General features: G+C 39.9%; 3 protein-coding genes across 4 annotated transcripts; 2 read left to right on the forward strand and 1 right to left on the reverse strand.

The window, feature by feature from the left end:
* Positions 1 to 2,458: 2,458 nt before the first annotated feature.
* LOC123501886 (prokineticin Bm8-d-like) lies at positions 2,459 to 5,003 on the forward strand. Its single transcript, XM_045250940.1, has 4 exons — positions 2,459 to 2,527; positions 3,226 to 3,340; positions 3,753 to 3,901; positions 4,541 to 5,003. The coding sequence occupies exons 1-4, from the start codon at positions 2,516 to 2,518 to the stop codon at positions 4,691 to 4,693; spliced, it is 429 nt and encodes a 142-aa protein (XP_045106875.1). The 5' UTR covers positions 2,459 to 2,515; the 3' UTR covers positions 4,694 to 5,003.
* A 4,622-nt stretch (positions 5,004 to 9,625) lies between these two features.
* LOC123501887 lies at positions 9,626 to 13,355 on the forward strand. The gene is made up of 4 exons (XM_045250941.1): positions 9,626 to 9,730; positions 11,039 to 11,176; positions 11,527 to 11,681; positions 12,229 to 13,355. The coding sequence occupies exons 2-4, from the start codon at positions 11,152 to 11,154 to the stop codon at positions 12,418 to 12,420; spliced, it is 372 nt and encodes a 123-aa protein (XP_045106876.1). The 5' UTR covers positions 9,626 to 9,730; positions 11,039 to 11,151; the 3' UTR covers positions 12,421 to 13,355.
* Positions 13,356 to 13,661: 306 nt separating this feature from the next.
* LOC123501884 (glutathione S-transferase D7-like) lies at positions 13,662 to 17,811 on the reverse strand. Of its 2 annotated transcripts, none has more exons than XM_045250939.1 (4): positions 17,655 to 17,811; positions 15,652 to 15,859; positions 14,807 to 14,948; positions 13,662 to 14,601 (listed from the first exon to the last, which is right to left on the reverse strand). In XM_045250939.1, the coding sequence occupies exons 2-4, from the start codon at positions 15,849 to 15,851 to the stop codon at positions 14,278 to 14,280; spliced, it is 666 nt and encodes a 221-aa protein (XP_045106874.1). In that variant the 5' UTR covers positions 15,852 to 15,859; positions 17,655 to 17,811; the 3' UTR covers positions 13,662 to 14,277. The 2 variants fall into 2 exon arrangements, with proteins under 2 accessions (XP_045106874.1, XP_045106873.1); XM_045250938.1 differs by lacking the exon at positions 17,655 to 17,811 and adding an exon at positions 17,464 to 17,609.
* Between the last annotated feature and the right edge of the window lie 2,163 nt (positions 17,812 to 19,974).

The following is a 19,974-nucleotide window of genomic DNA, read 5'->3' on the forward strand; positions in this document are numbered from 1 at the left end:
CCTCTCCTTTCCTTCCTTCCTTCCTCCTCTAGTCCTTCTTCCTGTTCCTTTTTTACTTTGCTATCCTTCATTTTTCATTGTTACTCTATTTCATTCCTTTCTCCTTCTATCTAGCTCATAATTAGACCTTTAGAACAGAAGGAAAGGCTATACTACTCTATTTCACTCTTCAAAACTAATGTACCTTCAATTATTAATCTTAGCTTTACGTAACAAAAAAGCACTGTATATTTTAAAGGGTAGACTCAAATTATTTATCTCCAGCACAAAATAAGAGCTTTAGAACTCAAGGAAGGCTATGCTACTCTATTTCACCCTTCAAACCCCGTGAACCTTCAACTAGAGTCTTATTTAATCACACGTAACAAGAAGCACTGCATATTTTAAAAGGTAGACTCAAATTATCTACCTCCAACACAAAATGAAAGCCTTAGAACACAGAAAGGCTACTCCACTATATATCACTTAATCCTTCAAAACCCGCGTATCTTAAGGCTTAACTTAATCCCACGTAACAAGAAGCACTGCAAATTTAAAGTGCTGACTCTTTTTTATTTACCTCCAGCACAAATTTAAAGCTTTAGAACTCAAGGAAGGCTATTCTACTCTATTTCACCCTTCAAACCCCGTGAACCTTCAACTAGAGTCTTATTTAATCACACGTAACAAGAAGCACTGCATATTTTAAAGGGTAGACTCAAATTATTTATCTCTAGCACAAAATGAAAGCTTTACAACACAAGAAAAGATTACTCCAGTGCATACTTTCACCTCCTCACTTAACCCCTTCAGTTCTGGGACACATTTTTACCTTGAGATTTGTGTACGATAAGACCATTTTATTGACATTAGGAAGAGTTTATGGAGGTCAGAAATTTAATGGCCACAGTCTTCACTATTTCAATCCCCTCACATATATTTCTGAAGTTGTGTAAAATCACCAAATAGTAAGCAGAAGGGAATATGGAAACGCGTCATGGTACTGAAGGGTTAACAAAAAGCACCAATACTTTCAAGGGTAGAGTTGAATAATTATCTATAACTGACAATGGAGCTCAACAACGCAAGGCAAACTGAAAAGAAGTCACCAAGCTTATACGAGGAGACGCGAAAAATTTACCTATGTCTAATTGTCAAGAACGTATATACAGAAAACGAGAGATGGGAAGGGAGAAGGGGAAAAAAGAGATGATGAGTGAGGAAGGAAGAAAAAGTAGACATAGGGAGTAAGGCAAAGAAAAGGAGAGAGGGAGAGAAAAAGGAGAAAAAGGGGATTTTTGAGATGGAGAAAGGAAGAAAAAGGGGACAAAAAGGGAAAAGGAAGAAGAGAAGAGAAAATGAGAGACAAGGAGAATACGGAGAGAGAAGGGAGGAAAAGTAGGAGAAAAAGGAGAATCAAAAGAAAGAGAAAATTGTGGAAAGGAAAGTGAAAAGATAAAAAAAAATTACAATTGAAGAAGACGAGGAGAAAAAAAAAGGAAAGAATGAAGGTGGAGAAGGAAAATGTAAAAATAAAAAGAAAGAAAACCATTAGATATTTTTACACACAGATTTGAAAACAAGCATCTTTTTCATCTATCTGCTTATCTATCTATTCATTTATTATCATTTATTTTCTTCATTCTATCTGATACTTTATTGTTCCTTGGTTTATATTGTACATCTCAACCTCCTCCTCCTACCCCTCTTCCTCTTCCTCCTCCTCTTCTTCCTCCTCCTCCTGTCAATAAATTTTACCTCCATTATCTACTATCATTTATTTAGTTTCCTAGTACTTTCCTTTACTGTTCCTAAGTTTATATAGTACTCCTGCTCCTCTTTCTCCTCTTCCTCCTCTTCTTCCTCTTCCTACTTCTTCTCTTGTCAATAAATCTTGCTCAACTACTTCTCTACTATCATTTATTTAGTTGCCTAGTATTTTGTTTTACTGTTCCTAGGTTTATACAGTACATCTCCCGCTCTTCCTCCTCTTCCTCTTCCTCCTCCTCCTCCTCCTTCTCCTCCTCCTCCTCCTCCTCCTCCTCTTGGCAACAAATTTTAGCTATATTGTGCAGCATCATTTATTTATTTAGTACTTTACTTTATTGTTCCCAAGTTTATACAGTACTCCTGCTCTTCTTCCTATTCCTCCTCTTCCTCCTCTTCCTCCTCCTCCTCCTCCTCCTCCTCCTCCTTCTCTTGGCAATACACTAATCCCATAAGCTCCTTAATGCACACTTTTCCATGGCCTCTGTCTCTGTCTCCTTATCCTTTGCACTTTTCCCTTTCCGCCTTTCTTCTTCCCTTATCTCCTTGTTGACTCATCAGCTCTGCACTCCATCCCCGTCTTAGCCACTCTCCTCCGTCATTGGCTGGGAGGATCAACACACTCAATCAGCAGCCAATCACCGCTCATTACGCCCTATGACGTCACGGGGTCTCGAGTATATAAGGGGCAACATGCAGGGTTGTGGGCATAAGCGCTTTGACCAGCTCAGTGTTAAGACTCACTCCTTTCACCTCTCCAGCAGCAAGCATGAACACTCAGGTGAGGAATGAAGGGTAGACAGGTGAAGTATGAAGGGGTGACTGAAGAGGTGATAAATAGGGAAGTGAATAGATAAGGGGACTAAGAAAAGAGGTAATAGGTGAAGCTTTGAGAAGAGAGGCAGCCAGGTGAGGGAACAAATTAAACAGGTGATAAACAGATCATTTGAATAGATGGAAGAATTAACAGATAAGGAGAAACACGACAGGTAAATATGGTAGATGAGGGGACTAACTAAACAGGTGACAGGCAGGTAGTTAAACATATGGTACGACAAACAAATGAGGGAAACAGGACAGGTAAATGTGATAAGCGTGAGAACAGGTAACAAAGTGAGGGGAAAGCACGTAAATACAGGTAACATAACAGGTGAGAAGGCTAAATTAACAGGAAACTGACACATCATTCACCACATGGAAGAACAAGGAAGTGAGGGGAAGAAGAAAACACTAGGAGGTGAGGGGAAAAAGAAAATAGGTAAAAAATATATAGATGAGGGGAAAACAAGTACAAATATAAGAGTTGAGGGGAAAAAAGAAAATATTGAGGTGAAAAAAAGGGGAATTAGGTAAAAAAAATATAGATGAAAAGAAAAACAGGTACAAAATATCATCTTAAAAAGTCACTCAAAAAATTAACACATTCTCTCTCTCTCTTACTCTCTGTCCATGGTGGTGGTGGTGGTGGTGGTGGTGCAGGAGTGGATGTGTCTGAGGCTGGTGGTGATGCTGGCGGTGGTGATGGTCGCCTCCCCCACCAGCGCTGTGCCTAAGAGGGTCGCCAACAGGATGGTGCCGAGCTGGTGGTCTAGAGGTATGTGGGAATGAGCTTTCTTTCTCTCTCTCTCTCTCTCTCTCTCTCTCTCTCTCTCTCTCTCTCTCTCTCTCTCTCTCTCTCTCTCTCTCTCTCTCACACACACACACACCTAACCTCACCTAACCTAACCTAACATGATCTAACCTTTTAACTCACTTCCCCTCCATTTTCCCCTCACTAAATCACTTCCACCTTCTCTCCCTCTCTATTTCTTCCCCCTTCCCACACTAACTCACCCCCCCAACTCCCTCACTCCACCCCACTCCTCTCCCTGCCCAAATAACGGCTATCCTTTCCTCCACTTCTTCAATATAACTCCTCAACTCCCTACCTATTCCCTTCTCCCCTCTACCTCCTCCTCCTTCACCCCACCCACAGCTAACTCACTCCCCTTTCTGTGTACACCCAGTTCGGAATGTGTGTTGGTCGGCGTCTGACTGCAGTGCTGACGAGTGCTGTGCTAGGCCTATGCTGTCCTCCAAGGCTTACTGCATGCCCCTAAGATCCCGTGGCCAAGTGTGTGACGCCTCCCCTCTCATGCTGAACATCAACAGTGGGGTAAGACTGCTGCAGAAGGCGCTGAAGGGGGAGTAACAGTAGCAGGAGAGAGTAAAGCTAGGGATTTTGTGAGTTAGGTTTGTTGTAGGATGTAAATGAGGAGGAGAAGGAGGAGGAGGAGGAGGAGGAGGAGGAGGAGGAAGAAAGAGAAACAGTACCAGATTAGCGACACATACACTGATAGGAAATGTGTTTTGATCAACTAAGGAAGAAGGAGAAGAGAAAAAAAACAAGAGAAGGACGAGGAAAAAGAAGTAGGAGAATGAATAAAACAACAACAACATTTAAAAAAAACAGCATTAAACCACAGGAGAAAGAAACAAGGAATAATAAGGAGATTAAGACAAGAAAAAAATATGAAAGAAAAACTCAGAATGAGACAAAACCAATTAATAGAAGGAAAACAAAAAACTCACCTCTCTCTCTCTCTCTCTCTCTCTCTCTCTCTCTCTCTCTCTCTCTCTCTCTCTCTCTATCTATCTATCTATCTATCTATCTATCTATCTAGGAAACGCGTCTTAGTACTGAGAGGGTTAACCATGCGCCTCTTTTGAACCCAGACTCAAAAACTTCAATCTCTGTTCCTAAGAGTATAGTGGAATGGCTGGAAGATTAATTACATGCTTTATCTATCTACAGGTGTACTTCAGTGACTGCCCCTGCCAATATGACCTGACCTGCGCCTCTCTGGGGATCAAGGCCAAGGCACAGTGCGTCGACCTTCGCACTCTTGAGCTTGACTACCGTAGAATCTTCTCCCTCAGCGTCCCTCCTGCCAGCGAGAACCACTAAAATCGTCCCCTCTTAACTCTCTTTGCCTCTCCCTGTGTACCTTACCTCTCCCTCTCCCTCTCTCTCTCCCTCTCTCTCTCTACTTCACCCTGTCCGTCTCTCGTTTTTCCTTACTGTTTTTTTGTCTCTCACTTTTTTTCTCTCTCTTTCTTTCTCCTCCTAGCCATTAAGTTTGTTTCCATTTACTCTCCCTGTCTCTCTTTGTGTGCTTTATCTCTCTCTTTCTCTCTCTTTCTCTCTCTTATCGTGTCCGTCTCTCTCACTCTCTCTCCCTCTCTCTCTCTCTCTTTGTCTCTTATCTTCATTTCTCTTCCCAAATAATGTAATCTTCCTCCTTTAGTCTTCTCTCTCCCTCCCTCCCTCTCTCTCTCTCTCTCTCTCTCTCTCTCTCTCTGGTATTACGTTTGGTCAATATTTTTTCCTCATTCCGTGGTTGTGTGTGTGTGTGTGTGTGTGTGTGTGTGTGTGTGTGTGTGTGTGTGTGTGTGTGTGTGTTCTGATTTTTCTTTTTCTTTTTTCTTGTTATCTTCTTATTCTCTTTCTTTTCATTACTTTCCTCCCGTTTTCTTTCCTTTTTCTCTCTTTATTTCATCTTTGTCTTTTTCTCTTTCCTTTTCTTCCTCTTTCTCTCTTGTTTTGTTTTCTCTTTTTTCTTTGCCTTTATTCCTTTTTCTTCATTTCTTTCTTTCCTTACTAACTTTATCATTTCTCGTATTTTCTTTCTTTTTCTTACTTTTTTTTTTAATAATGATAATAATGGGCGCTAATTGCAAGGTGCCTATCATTATCATCATCATCATCATCATCATTATCGTCATCATTTATACTCCAGCTTCATCGTTCTTCTCTCTCCCCCTCCCCCCTTCACTCACTCTCTCTCTCTCTCTCTTTCTCTCTCTCTGATAAACAAGAGGATTTCATTTATATATTTTTTTGTTATCTTTTCTTTTTTTTCTATTTCCTGTTAGTTGTTGTATATTTTCTTGTTACTTTTCTTATTATTTCATTTGTGTTTCATAAGTATGTACAAAGTCTTCCTCCGTCCATCATTGTGTTCTTTTCCTTTCACTTTCTTTTCAATAAGTAAGAATATTTTTTTTATTGTTACTTTCTTCTTTCAGTTTTTTTTTCTCTTTCTCCCTTTTTTCTCCTTTCTTCTCTCTCTCTCTCTCTCTCTCTCTCTCTCTCTCTCTCTCTCTCTCTCTCTCTCTCTCTCTCTCTCTCTCTCTCTCTCTCTCTCTCTCTCTCTCTCTCTCTCTCACTTTATCATTTCATATGGTGTACTTCTCTCTCCCTTCTTTCCATCCTACCTCTCCTCTCCTTCCTCTTTATTTATCTTGCTTCATAATTTCTCTCCACTTTCTAACCTAACCTAAATTGGCCTAACCTAACCTAACCTAATCCAGCCTAACCAAATTCTAGATCTTTTGTATATCACCTAACTTAACCCAATCTAACCTGACCTAACCTAACCTAACCTTATCTAACCTTATCTATAAGAGATGCTTAATTAGAGGACACTTGCTTAAAATCTTCCTTTAGTCCTTCCTTCATTCCTTTTTCATCCTCCTTCCTCCCTTCTCTCCTTTCTTTTTTTTCCCTCCCTTCCTCTCTTCATAAGCACGGGACAGGGTAGTGGTGCAGAGAAGCAGCGGGAAGGGAGGTAAGGGAAGGAAATTCATGCATTGGACATGACACAGGGACAGGCTACTCCAAGCTACGCCACTCAGCGCCACTCAACGCCATCTAGCGACGAGGAAATGAACGAACCTAACAAATGTCTTTCTCCTTCGTGGAATAAAAAATAATGTTCTGATTTGTGTGTTTTTGTGTTTTCCTGAGAGATAGAGAAAAAATTGAGATGGAGATAAATAGAAGGTGTGAGAGAGAAATGTATTGTTTTTCCTCCTTTATGAGAGAGAAATGTATAAAAAAATGCACAATAAGAGAATAAGAATATAAGACAGCAAGGCCTGTATGAAAAATGCCCGCCTATGTTGACAAGACAGACAGACAGACAGACAGACACGTGTGGGTGAATATATAGCAAATTAATAACAAATACATAGATAAATTAGTGAAATAAACTGATGACTCTTTTAGTATACACATATATTTCCCATAAACAGAAAAACAGACAGACAGACAGACAGACAGACAGACAGACAGACAGACAGACAGACAGACAGAGACAGACAGACAGACAGACAGACAAAGGAAACAGACATGTGTGGGTGAATAAATAATATGAATATAAGAAAAAATGAGAGAGAGAGAGAGAGAGAGAGAGAGAGAGAGAGAGAGAGAGACCTATGATACAAAACCACACCAGTACTCCCTTAAGATGAAAGAAAACAGGAAGCACAGAAGGCGAAGGATTGCAAACTCTAGAAGGATAAACTCAGAGAGAGAGAGAGAGAGAGAGAGAGAGAGAGAGAGAGAGAGAGAAAGAAACGGTCAATTCCTACTGCTATTTTCGTGCATAATTGTCCAGAAACACTACGCCAAAAATAAGAAGGGTCATTTTGCTCCCTAAGACAAAAGCTCACCCCTTCACACACCCTTCAAAACACCCACCAACCCCCCCCTCCTTGAAGACCTCCTTACGTAAAACCTTCCTCGCCTCCCCCAACACCTCCCCCCCCATCAGGTCAGGCCAGATGACGTTTGGGAAACTTTGCCTTTCTATCTGCGCTTCTCTTATGTTAGTTCTTGTCTTTTTTATTCTTTTTTTATTATTCTGGTCTGTCCATTAAGTTCTCTCTCTCTCTCTCTCTCTCTCTCTCTCTCTCTCTCTCTCTCTCTCTCTCTCTCTCTCTCTCTCTCTCTCTCTCTCTCTCTCTCTCTCTCTCTCGTCTAACCTAACCTAACCTTTGCTAACTCTAACCCCTAACCTAACCTAACCTAACCTAACCTAACCTAACCTAACCTAACCTAACCTAACCTAACCTAACCTAACCTAACCTAACCTAACCTAACCTAACCTAACCTAACCTAACCTAACCTAACCTAACCTAACCTAACCTAACCTAACCTAACCTAACCTAACCTAACCTACAAAACCCCGAACCCCGAAAAAATATAACTAATTTTTTTCTACAAATACTACAAAATTTAACCTACTACTACCTACAAAATCAACAAGTTTAATCTCGTACTACAAATGCTTTAAATTAATTTCACCTACACAACTTACAATAATAGTTTCATTCTACCTACAAATCCAATAAATTTAATCTCATTCCACAAATACTACAACATTAACCTCATTCTTCCTAAAAAAAAATAAAAAAATAAATAAAAAAATTAATTAATTAATTCTCATTCTACATAAAAAACAACAACTTATCTCATTCTATATACAAAACCAACAAATTTTATCTTTTTCTATCTACAAAACTAACAAAAATAGTTTCATTCTACCTACAAAACCAACAAATTTAATCTCATTCTATCTACAAAACCAACAAAAATAATCTCATTCTACCTACAAATACTACAAATTTGTCTCATTCTATCTACAAAACCAACTAATTTAATCTCATTCTACCTAAAAAAAACAAATTTAATCTCATTCTATCTACAAACCAACAAATTTAATCTCTTTCTATCTACAAACCCAACAAAAATAATCTCATTCTACCTACAAATACTACAAATTTGTCTCATTCTATCTACAAAACCAACTAAATTTAATCTCTTTCTATCTACAAAACCAACAAAATAATCTCATTCTGTCTACAAAACCAACAAATTTAATCTCTTTCTATCTACAAAACCAACCAAATTTAATCTCATTCTATCTACAAATACTACAAATTTGTCTCATTCTATCTACAAAACCAATAAAAATAATCTCATTCTATCTACAAAACCAACAATTTTAATCTCATTCTATCTGCAAAACCAACAAAAATCATCTCTTTCTACCTACAAAACCAACAATTCTAATCTCATTCTACCTACAAATACTACAAAAATAGTCTCATTCTACCTACAAAACCAACAAAATAAACCTATCAGTAAAAGAATTAATGTAATCTCACATTAACTAAAATTCACCCAAAAATTAAACTCCTGTTCCTTTTATTTTAGTGGTAATGCATTCTTTTCATTCTTCATTTCCATTTTTTTCCTTCTTTTCTACAGAGCTCTTAATGTGAACAAAAGAACAACTGTATAATGAAAAGGCTTAATGTTACTATGGCCATCCTCCTCCTCCTCCTCCTCCTCTTCCTCCTCCTCCTCCTTCTTCTCCTTCTCCTCCTTCTCCTCCTCCTCTTGTGTTCCTTCCAAGGCTTTTACAATACAGTGCTTGCAAAAACAAAATGTAAATGTTTTTGGTGGTGGTGGTGGTGGTGGTGGTGGTGGTGGTGGTGGTGGTGGTGGTGGTGGTGAAGGAGGAGAAAGGTTTATGAAGAAGGAAAGGAAGGAACACTTGAGAGAACAATGGAGAAGAAAGTGAAGAAAATAAGGAAGAAATACAGATAAATGCAAGAAGAAGAGAGTAAAGAAAAGAGAGAAAGGAAAAAGAAAGAAAGTTAGAAAGAGAGAAAGGAAGTTAGTTTAATCAATACTTTTCTATCTCTATTTTCAATGCACTGTACGAGTTATTAGTAGTAGTATGGCGCCTCTCTCTCTCTCTCTCTCTCTCTCTCTCTCTCTCTCTCTCTCTCTCTCTCTCTGGACTACATAACTCACCCTCTTCTTGACGTCAATCGGAAGTAATTTTTAATGTTAAATAAAAAATAAGAAAAAGAAAATAAAAAAAACAGAAGTGCCATTGACTCTCTCTCTCTCTCTCTCTCTCTCTCTCTCTCTCTCTCTCAGCCAATAAGGGCGGCTCGAGGTAGCGCGGCGTGCCCTGAGTGGCTGGTTGGGCGCCGTGACGTCACAGCCTGCACGGTATATAAGAGGGACGCGTGACACAAGAAAGCCTTAGTTTTCCTTTGGCTGAGCTGGTGATCGGGTCTCTGCTGGCTGGCTGATTGCTCCTCGACTCTAATTCACTCACTTAGGCACTCGTTCACTTCAGAGGTAAAGAAAGTAATAATAGATTTTTTAGCGCAATATTACCGTTTGATACTTTATTTATTTATTTATTGTACCATATGTTGTTTAGTTTGCTTGATTTTACTTGTTTTTTTCTTTGTTACTGATTCCATTCACCTCCACTAAAGATTCAAGGCTCAGTCGTGGTTTCACATTAATCTTTTTATCGTTAATATTTTCTTCTATTTCTTCTATTCTTCAGGTCGTTTTTCTTCGAGTTCTTGAGTTTTCGTTTTAATTTCCACATATTTATCATATTCACTAATTTCTCTGTTCTGTTTGTATGCGAAATATGTCAAAGTTTATCAACACACCACTGAAATATTAATGAAAACACAACCATTAATATCATCTTTAACCACTACTTTTTACATCATTTTAGCCATATTCATTTGTTTATATTCACTAATTCATCTGCTGTAATTGTATGCGAAACACGTCGAAGCTTATCAGCGCACCACTAAAATATTAATGAAAACACAACCATTAATATCATCTTTAACCATTAACATTACATTATTTTCACCCATTTTCATTTTTCCATATTCACTACTTTCCTTGCTCTATCTATATGCGAAACACGTCAATGCTTATCAGCGCACCGCCAAAATGTTCCTAAAAGCACGACCACCAACATCTTTAACCATTAACTTTTAAATTTCTACCTATTTTCCTTAGTTTCTCAGTTAATAGTAGCATTGCAGCGTTGAAATATAAGGAATACATCGTTAGAACTCCAAATACATGCTGAGAAACACGCGTCACTTCAACTAGAGGCTTTGGGGAGTAGTGGCGGGGCGACGCGTGGTTTGTTTTGATCGAGCGCTGTGAAAGTCTACGGAGAGAGCGAGCCGCGTTTCACTTACTCTGTGGTTCTTTCTCTCCACTCTTCATACTGATACACGGATTCTTCTTTTTTTCTCTCTCTTTTTCTCTAATATTATTATTATTAGTAGTAGTAGTAGTAGTAGTAGTAGTAGTAGTAGTAGTAGTAGTAGTAGTAGTAGTAGTAGTAGTAGTAGCAATGATAATGATAATAATGATAATAATAATAATAATAATAATAATAATAATAATAATAATGATAATAATAATAAACTGCAACAAAAACAACAACAACAACAACATAACAAAATAAAAAAACAACAACAACAACAACAACAACACAAAAACAACTACATAACAAAACAAAACAACAACAACAACAATGAATATAAATAGGTAAACATTTCAATCAGTACAGCCAGACAATAATTCTAATCTCCCCATTTCTCTCCCCCTTTCCCTCCCCAGCTAGCAGTGATGGCGGCAGGACGGGTGATGGTGGTGGTGGTGGCGGTGGCGGCGGTGGTGGTGGTGGTGGTGGTGCAGCGTGGCGAGGCTGTACCATCAAAGTGGGAAACAGAATGGTGCCCAGCTGGTGGATTGGCGGTGAGAGAGAGAGAGAGAGAGAGAGAGAGAGAGAGAGAGAGAGAGAGAGAGAGAGAGAGAGAGAGAGAGAGAGAGAGAGAGAGAGAGAGAGAGAGAGAGAGAGAGAGAGAGAGAGATCCCAACTTAACCTAATCTACAAAACAATATTCTATCTTAAACACATACACACTCACACACTTCTATCCCTCCCCCACCCAACCTTTGATTAGATAAACATCCTTTTACAACCTCTTTTACAGCCTAACCTAACCTAACCTAACCTCCTTTACAACCTAACATAACCTAACCTAACATATCCTATCCTATAACCTCCTTTACACTCACCTCCTCTTCCTCTTCTCTCCCTCCAGCTCGCACGAAAACTACTTGTCAAAGATGGTCGGACTGTAGTGAGAAGGAGTGCTGTGTGCGACCCATGCTTGCTTCCAAATCCTACTGCTTCCCCTACAAGACCCTAGGGGAGTCCTGTGACGCCTCGGCCCTCCTGGTGAACATGGAAAACGAGGTAAGTGAGTGAGGGTGTCGTAGAAGTGTGTGGGAGTGTCATGGGAGTGTGTGGGAGTGTCATGGGAGTGTGTGAGTGTGTCGTGAGAGTATGTGGAACGCTGGGAATGGTGTTAAAGTGATAGATGGAAAGATAGAGGGAGAGGACAGAGGTAGTGGTGGTGGTGGTGCTGGTAGTGGTGGTAGTAGTAGTAGTAGTAGAAGTAGTTGTTTTTGTTTTTGTAGTAGTAGTAGTAGTAGTAGTAGTAGTAGTAGTAGTAGTAGTAGTAGTAGTAGTAGTTGTTGTTGTTGTTGTTGTTGTTGTTGTTGTTGTTGTTGTTGTTGTTGTTGTATTACTATCATCACTACTATTATCGCCTCTCTCTCACTCTCTCTCTCTCTCTCTCTCTCTCTCTCTCTCTCTCTCTCTCTCTCTCTCTCTCTCTCTCTCTCTCTCTCTCTCTCTCTCTCTCTCTCTCTCTCTCTCTCTCTCTCTCTCTCTCTCTCTCTCTCTCTCTCTCTCTCTCTCTCTCTCTCTCTCTCTCTCTCTCTCTCTCTCTCTCTCTCAGGTGTTTCTGGACCACTGCCCGTGTGACCTGCACCTGACCTGCGCCAACCTGTACCTGGGCACCACCGGCAAGTCCTCTCATAGTGTGTGCGTGGACCCTGACATTGCCTTCGAACACGGCAACACCCTGCCAGTGGAGGCGGGGGGCAGGCAGCCGGACAGACACCCCTCCCCCGTGCAGATCACATTCTAAGCACTCATGATATTAACCTGCTGTAACCTCATCTAACCTACCCTATTGTAACCTATTGTAAACTCTGGAACTCCCTGCCTGTTTCTGTATTTCCAGCTTCCTATGACTTGAATTCTTTTAAGAGGGAGGTTTCAAGATATTTATCCCGTTTTTTTACTAACCCTCTCTGGCCTACAAGGGGACTGGCAACTAAGTTTTTTTTTTTTTTTCGTTTTTATGTTGCCCTTGGCCAGCTTTCTCCTATTATATAAAAACTTATTCTATATTAACTAACTTTATCTAATCTAACCTCATGAGGTAACCAAATCTTACCTTACCTTAATTTACCTAATCTTTTGTAACTTTACTTAACCTTATCTAATATTCCCAAGAAACTATTTATTTTTTCCCTTAACCTTGCTTAGCCTTGCCTTACCAAACACAATCTAACCTAATCTAACCTTACAACACTCCAAAATAACTTAATTTACCTAACCAAACTTTATCAAATCTATCTCTATCTTATCTTATCGACTCAAAACTTGAACTAACTTACCAAATCTTATAAAACCTATTCCAACACACATGAAGAGGAATTACAAGGACTATATCTTCTATAAACCACTAAAAACTATAAAAAAAAGATGTAGATAAGTAATGTTGTCTGTCTGTGTGTGTGTATTTTATTTATATTTTTGCCTATCTGTCTGTTCGTCTATTTCTTTCTGTATTCGTCTCTCTCTCTCTCTCTCTCTCTCTCTCTCTCTCTCTCTCTCTCTCTCTCTCTCTCTCTCTCTCTCTCTCTCTCTCTCTCTCTGGAATACAATCACTCATATATTAAACAACGTATCATGATTGTAGGAGTATCAACTGTCTAATGAATTATCACTATCTTCGTGTCTCTCTATGTGTGTATGTGTCATGTATCGTGTAGCAATAAAGTGTCATTCATCTCACGCAGCTACTCACTGAAGCCCAAGATCAGGAAATTAACTAAGGGATTAACTGTTATTTGTCTCTGTAATCCTTAGCTTTCCCACCCACCCACGCTGCAAGGCACACCAGGTACACTCATTGCATAAAGAAGAGCAATTGCTTATCTCTAAAATGTTCTTTCAAATTCTTACGAGTGGTGGGTAGATAATTATATTTCACCTTTTGAATTAACACACACACACACACACACACACACACACACACACACACACACACACACCAGCAGACAACCGTGGTGAATTACATAATCAATAATAGACTTTTCATATCAATATATTATTTTTTACTTTTTCATGACTTAATCATTTGTATTCTTAGAGGAAAATACTACTAGTAAACACTTTTAATTCTTATTTATAGGTGCAGACCTTAATTAATTCACCCATTTTATCTTATTAAACTAACATTACATCACCAGTACTAACGAAAAGATAATAGCGAGACAAACAAAGCATAAATCACGCATTTTTCACCTTAGGAAGAAGAAAAGTCAATTACAAAACTCCTTTAACTTATATTCCTATCACGAACATTCAGCAAGAGTTATAACGAGAACCACAAAGGAGAGGAGACAGTGAGAACAGCGAGGCGTGAACAAATGACATCTGAAACCACAACACATCATCCACACCGCCACTCACTCCGCCGCCCGCCCACGTCTGCTGTCCATACTGCTTCGAGTGTTACGCCACGCACTGTACACGCTTCTTTGATGTTACTTGTGCAATGTAAAGGGAATGTTAGGAACTGAATAATCTCTCTCTCTCTCTCTCTCTCTCTCTCTCTCTCTCTCTCTCTATCTATCTATCTATCTATCTATCTATCTATCTATCTATCTATCTCTATCTATCTATCTATCTATCTATCTATCCCTCATATTCTTCAAGCTCTTGACTTCAGAATAGCTGCGAACATCTCCCCAAACTGCGCCGCGCCCTTCTCACACTCGTCGAAGCCAACAAGATTCTCCCTGCAGCGAGCCAGCCAGCGCGTGATGTCCGGGTGTTGGGCCAGAGGGAAGTTCAGAGCAACATATGTACAAGCCCAGGCAGCGATCGAGAGGTCCGCGACGGTGGGGTGCGTGGTGCCGGCCAGGTAGCGGTCAGGATGTTGGGCAAGTATGTCGTTCAGCCACTTCAAAGCCTCGTCTAGGTTCTTCATTGCTGCCTCGCTGGGTTTGGCTGCTCCGTCCTTCATGACTGGGTGCTGTGGATGTGTGGTGGTGTCTGGGGTTAGTTGACACGTACATAAACACACACAAACGTTTGAAAATACTGCTATGGGTTATCTATCAGTTTACACACACACACACACACACACACACACACACACACACACACACACACACACACACACACATACACACATAGACACACACACACACACACACACACACACAGCAAGCACCTACCACGACAGCGCGCCAACGAATGCAGAGGGTGGCGCAGTCGAAGTAGAGAAGTCCATCCACCTTAGCCCTTGTAACGACGTCCTTCGGGTAGAGAGAGTCGTCCTTTCCGTAGCGAGAGACCAAATAGGTGCTGATGGCGCGGCTGTGTGGGAGGTTTACATTAGTTAGCCAGGGGGAAAGAAAATGGGAGTGTAGGGATGGAGGGAGGGAGAATGGGAGGGATGGGAAGTGTGGAAGAAAATTAAATAGGAAACAGGAAAGGCAAAGTAAGATTATGAGTCTATCAATGAGTCTATGCTATTTTTATTTTCTACTTCTTTTCCGGCCAAAGCAACCAAACAGTTGAAGCTCCGCGGAGACTCGACCATCACAACTGAAGCCCGAACGAATCCTTTAAACCATTTAATTCCTCCTCATATGAAGCAGAGTCTTAAACTCAACCTTGCATCCAGAACAATCTATTTCCTCTATCAATTAACCTCTTTGTAACATTATTTTATTACTATCAACTGCATATCTATCTTTTTTATGTAAGAGAGGAGGATTGGCCAAGGGCAACAAAAATATAGAAAAAAAAAAAGGTCCACTCAGTTGCCAATCCCCTACATACTGTTTATCTACTTTTCTACTCTCTTCTGCTTACCACTACCAAATGAAAATCTATCCACGTATTGTAATAATCTGCTATTCTACTCATCCCTACCTCTCTAACAATACTACTCGTACTACCAACTGGATATCTATCAATGTACTGCTTACCTATTTTCTTATTCTCTAACTATTACCAACGGCATGTCCATCTACATAATCCTTATCTACTTTTCTACTTTCCCCTACGTTTCTACCTCTCAGTCAGCACAAGGTCGCCGTCCACCAGGGTAGGAACGGTGTGCTGCGGGTTGATTGCCACAAAATCCGGGTTGAGCTGTTCCTTTTTCTTCAAGTCGATGGTTTTCAGCTCCACGTCCAGACCCAGAGTCCGCACCGCCAGCAACACAGAGCGGGAGTAAGGCGACATCAAGAAGTAGTACAGTGTAGGGGCCATGGCGACTTCTGAAGGGAAAATGGTAGTAGTAGTAGTAGTAGTAGTAGTAGTAGTAGTAGTAGTAGTAGTAAAATTGTGGTGGTAGTAGTAGTAGTAGTAGTAGTAGTAGTAGTAGTAGTAGTAGTAGTAGTAGTAGTAGTAGTAGTAAAATTGTTGTAGTCTCAGTAGTAGTAGTAGTAGTAGTAGTAGTAGTAGTAGTAGTAGTAGTAAAATTGTTGCAGTCTCAGTAGTAGTAGTAGTAGTAGTAGTAGTAGTGGTCTCAGTGTGGTAGTAGTAAGTAGCAGTAGTAGCAGTAGTAGCAGTAGTAGCAGTAGTAGTAGTAGCAGTAGCAAAAAAAGTTTGTTGTAGTCAGTAGTAGTAGTAGTAGTAGTAGCAGTAGTAGTAGTAGTAGTAGTAGTAAAATTGTTGCAGTCTCAGTAGTAGTAGTAGTAGTAGTAGTAAAATTGTTGCAGTCTCAGTAGTAGTAGTAGTAGTAGTAGTAGTAGTAGTAGTAGTAGTAGTAGTAGTAGTAGTAGCAGCAGCAGCAGCAGCAGCAGCAGCAGCAGCAGCAGTAGTAGTAGTAGTAGTAGTAGTAGTAGTAGTAGAAGTAGAAGAAGAAGAAGAAGAAGAAGAAGAAGAAGAAGAAGAAGAAGAAGAAGAAGAAGAAGAAGAAGAAGAAGAAGAAGAAAGAAGAAGAAGAAGAAGAAGAAGAAGAAGAAGAAGTAGTAGTAGTAGTAGTAGTAGTAGTAGTAGTAGTAGTAGTAGTAGTAGTAGTAGTAGTAGTATTGTAAAATGAGGTGAAAAATTGTCTGAAAATATATAACTACATATTTTCAAAGGCCACAGAGATGAATAGCCAGGTCCCCAAGAGTGTTTCTCCTGTTAATGCTGCAGAAATTTTGTTCATCTGTCACTGAAACCGTAGAAACACCCTTAAAAACCTGGTCATGTCACTTGAACTAACCCCTTTTAAATGCAGTGAAGGTGTGACCATGTATAACTGTATGCTTCCTTTGTGACCAAGATAACAGTAGGAACGAACCATTAGTATAAGTCTGACTCAGCACCAGATAAGGAAAGGAACACAGTATACCTGCATCACTCATGAGTAAGATAATGCAGGCGCCTTGACAACACTAGTGAAACTCAAACATGACCTTGTACAATCATTTATCTTTCTTTCTTGCACCCTCGTCACTTCAAGGGCTTCCTCACCACCACACTGACACAGGCCTGCTGGTGCTTCCGTCACGAGTTTGATGTGAACATGTCTTGACAACAAATATTAACCTTGCACAACGCCGCCACTTCCTCCCACTGGTCACTTGAGCCTCACCACCACACCACTGTCCTTGCCAGTCACTTAGTAGGGTGTGTTAACTGTTTCACTGTTCTCTACTATATCTTTTCTTCATTGTTAATCCACTCTGAGATATCTGTTTGTGTTCTGCTGCCTCCTCCAAAGGTTCTGCTTGCTAAAAATGACAATATCTACTCTTTTTTATGCCTTTCTTCCTTATGGAGTGCTTATGAAGATCCCATGTTATGTTTCTAGTGCTGTGAATTGTTCCATAACGAAGCGAAAGGGTTAAATTAAATGTCATAACTGGTTTTGCAAGTGGATGATCCTTACCTTGGCAGTTACAGAGTCTGGACTGATCACTGCCACGCCGGTAACACCTGTGACAGTTGCCTCTTACTCTCACTTTCCTCCACATTCCTTCACATTCTTACTATCTACCAAAACACAAGGTTGTCTCATAGTCTTAACTAGCTAACACGTGAGTCCTTTAGTGTCAAGGCAATGGCCGGGCTGACTAGTACCTGGTACTGACGATGAGGAGAGGAGCAGCAGAAATGAATAAACCTTGACGAGTGTTACTTGTAATCTGTGATGCTGAGGAGGTGTGGTCTGTATCAGGATATCACGCTGCCTCACGCTTACTCGCACAATTGAAGCCACACGTCGTACAGCAATAGGTTCACTTTAAGGTATTTCCGCAGCACAATTTTTTTTAATTACCTCCAAAGACTCTAGTTAGAATGACACGCGTTTTTTAGTCTTTTTTATGGTTCCAGTAACAGACTAACATGATTTCTACATTATTAATAAAAAAAAAAAACACTCTTGAAAACTCGGCTTGTCATCTCGGTGGCCTTTGACAATAGTGCCAGTGGTGTTGAGAGCAGAGCGTGGCAAAACATGAGCTATGGAGTGACTTTCTGCCTTGTGTTGTGTTCCAAGGCTGTTGTGTGAAACAGCCTGAAAAAAAGTGAACACCATTTTTTTTTCTGCTTTGTGATTATATAGTTGTTGTTTTTTTAAACCCATTACTTGTGTTACATATAAATCTAGCTAACTTTCACCCTCTCTCATAACGGAATTGAAGTTTAAAGAGTAAATAAATCTAGATGAAACAGGAAAACTTGATACGTGTGCATGTATTTACTAAACTAGAGGATGTATCTTTTTTTCACTCTCAGTCCTCTCTCTCTCTCTCTCTCTCTCTCTCTCTCTCTCTCAAACATGTCACAATTTCCCATCGCAAAAAATCCACTGTCAGTTTGACGGTTTCCTTCCAGTAAGAACAAAGCCACACTACACTGCCAGCAACCATGCACCGCGGCAACCTTTGAGCCTTCCCCAGTGAGAAAGGGGGTGGGGGTTAGATGTGCATAGGAGGTGGGAAGGGGGCAAAGGTCACGTAAGACAAACGTTATGTAAGCAGCCAGTGAACCTCAACAACCCTGCAACTGTTCACTCATTCACACCACTAGTAGTATATATATAGTAGTTTTTTCTCCTTTTCCTACTCTTCTTCATGTATAAAGCCTTCTACCATTCACACCATTAGTAGTAGCAGCAGCAGCAGCAGTAGTAGTATATATTATATAGTAGTAGCTACTCTCTCTCTCTCTCTAAGTTATATGGTTGGCCAAATGAACCTATTCTCTGCAAAAAATGTCACTCTTAAATAAAAGGAAAATTTTTGTCACAATAACATCAACACACACACGTCATACTAAGCTAATTCTGAGATTACTAAGTACTCTGCACCACACATACCATCCAGGAAGTAAAGAGTGGATTTGTTCTAGTAATATAGTGCTAATTCATCGTTTAGTAGTGGAAACGTGTAGATACTTTGTTGCCATGAGTGTAATTGTAGTCACGCTCCTCTGACCAGCCCATATTATTTCCATCGCTCAATGCACCCTCAGTCTCACACTACAAATTAAGAAACGCTTCTCCAGTCACACCTCCACTACATGAAGTCTTTAGTTGTAGTGACACTGGTTTTTATGGGGGTATATACTTTCAATGACAGATTATAACCCCTTCAGTACTGGGACACATTTTTTACCTTGAAATTTAAATACGATTAGACGATCTTATTGACATCAGGAATGGTCAATGGAAGGGAGGTCAAAAGATTAATGGCCACAGTCTTCACTATCTTAATCCCCACTTAAGTTTTTGAAGCTGTATAAAATCACCAAATACTACGCAGAAACAATATTTTAACACGTCATGGTAACGAAGCGTTTAACGAGATTTTTACAGCTGGAGAAACGCTCTTGAGGACCTGACTGGTGATCTCTGTGGCCTTTGAAAACAGTCCTGGCGTGAGAGTAGTTATTCTGAATGCGCACTCTTCTCTTACCCTTATTTGGAAAGAGCGTAAGATTTGGGTTAGAATAGAATTTCATAAAGAGAGAGAGAGAGAGAGAGAGAGAGAGAGATTGCCAGGTGAAGGTAGAACATCATCATATTACCGACATGCATAATTGATGGCTTGAATATCGTGTCTATGCATTCCTTCCTTTCCCTCTTCTTTCATCAAACACACACACACACACACACACACAAGGAGAACACCAAAACTAAACATAAATGTGCAAAAACAGTAATTATACACACACCAAAATACATCAATGGAGAGTGGTGAATGAGGATGTGGACTGAGCAAATACTATACAAAGATTTAAAGAGAAGAAGAAATATATACGTATAGAATTTGATATATATAAAAAAAGAAGAACAGGAAACAAACTTAATTCAATCTTGTAAAATTATAAAAAAAGGTGAATTAGTAAGTACTCTCTCTCTCTCTCTCACACACACACACATACTTGGAGCAAA

This window comes from Portunus trituberculatus, chromosome 10 (genome assembly GCF_017591435.1).
Source record: "Portunus trituberculatus isolate SZX2019 chromosome 10, ASM1759143v1, whole genome shotgun sequence".
In the NCBI taxonomy this organism is placed as follows: Eukaryota; Metazoa; Arthropoda; class Malacostraca; order Decapoda; family Portunidae; genus Portunus; species Portunus trituberculatus.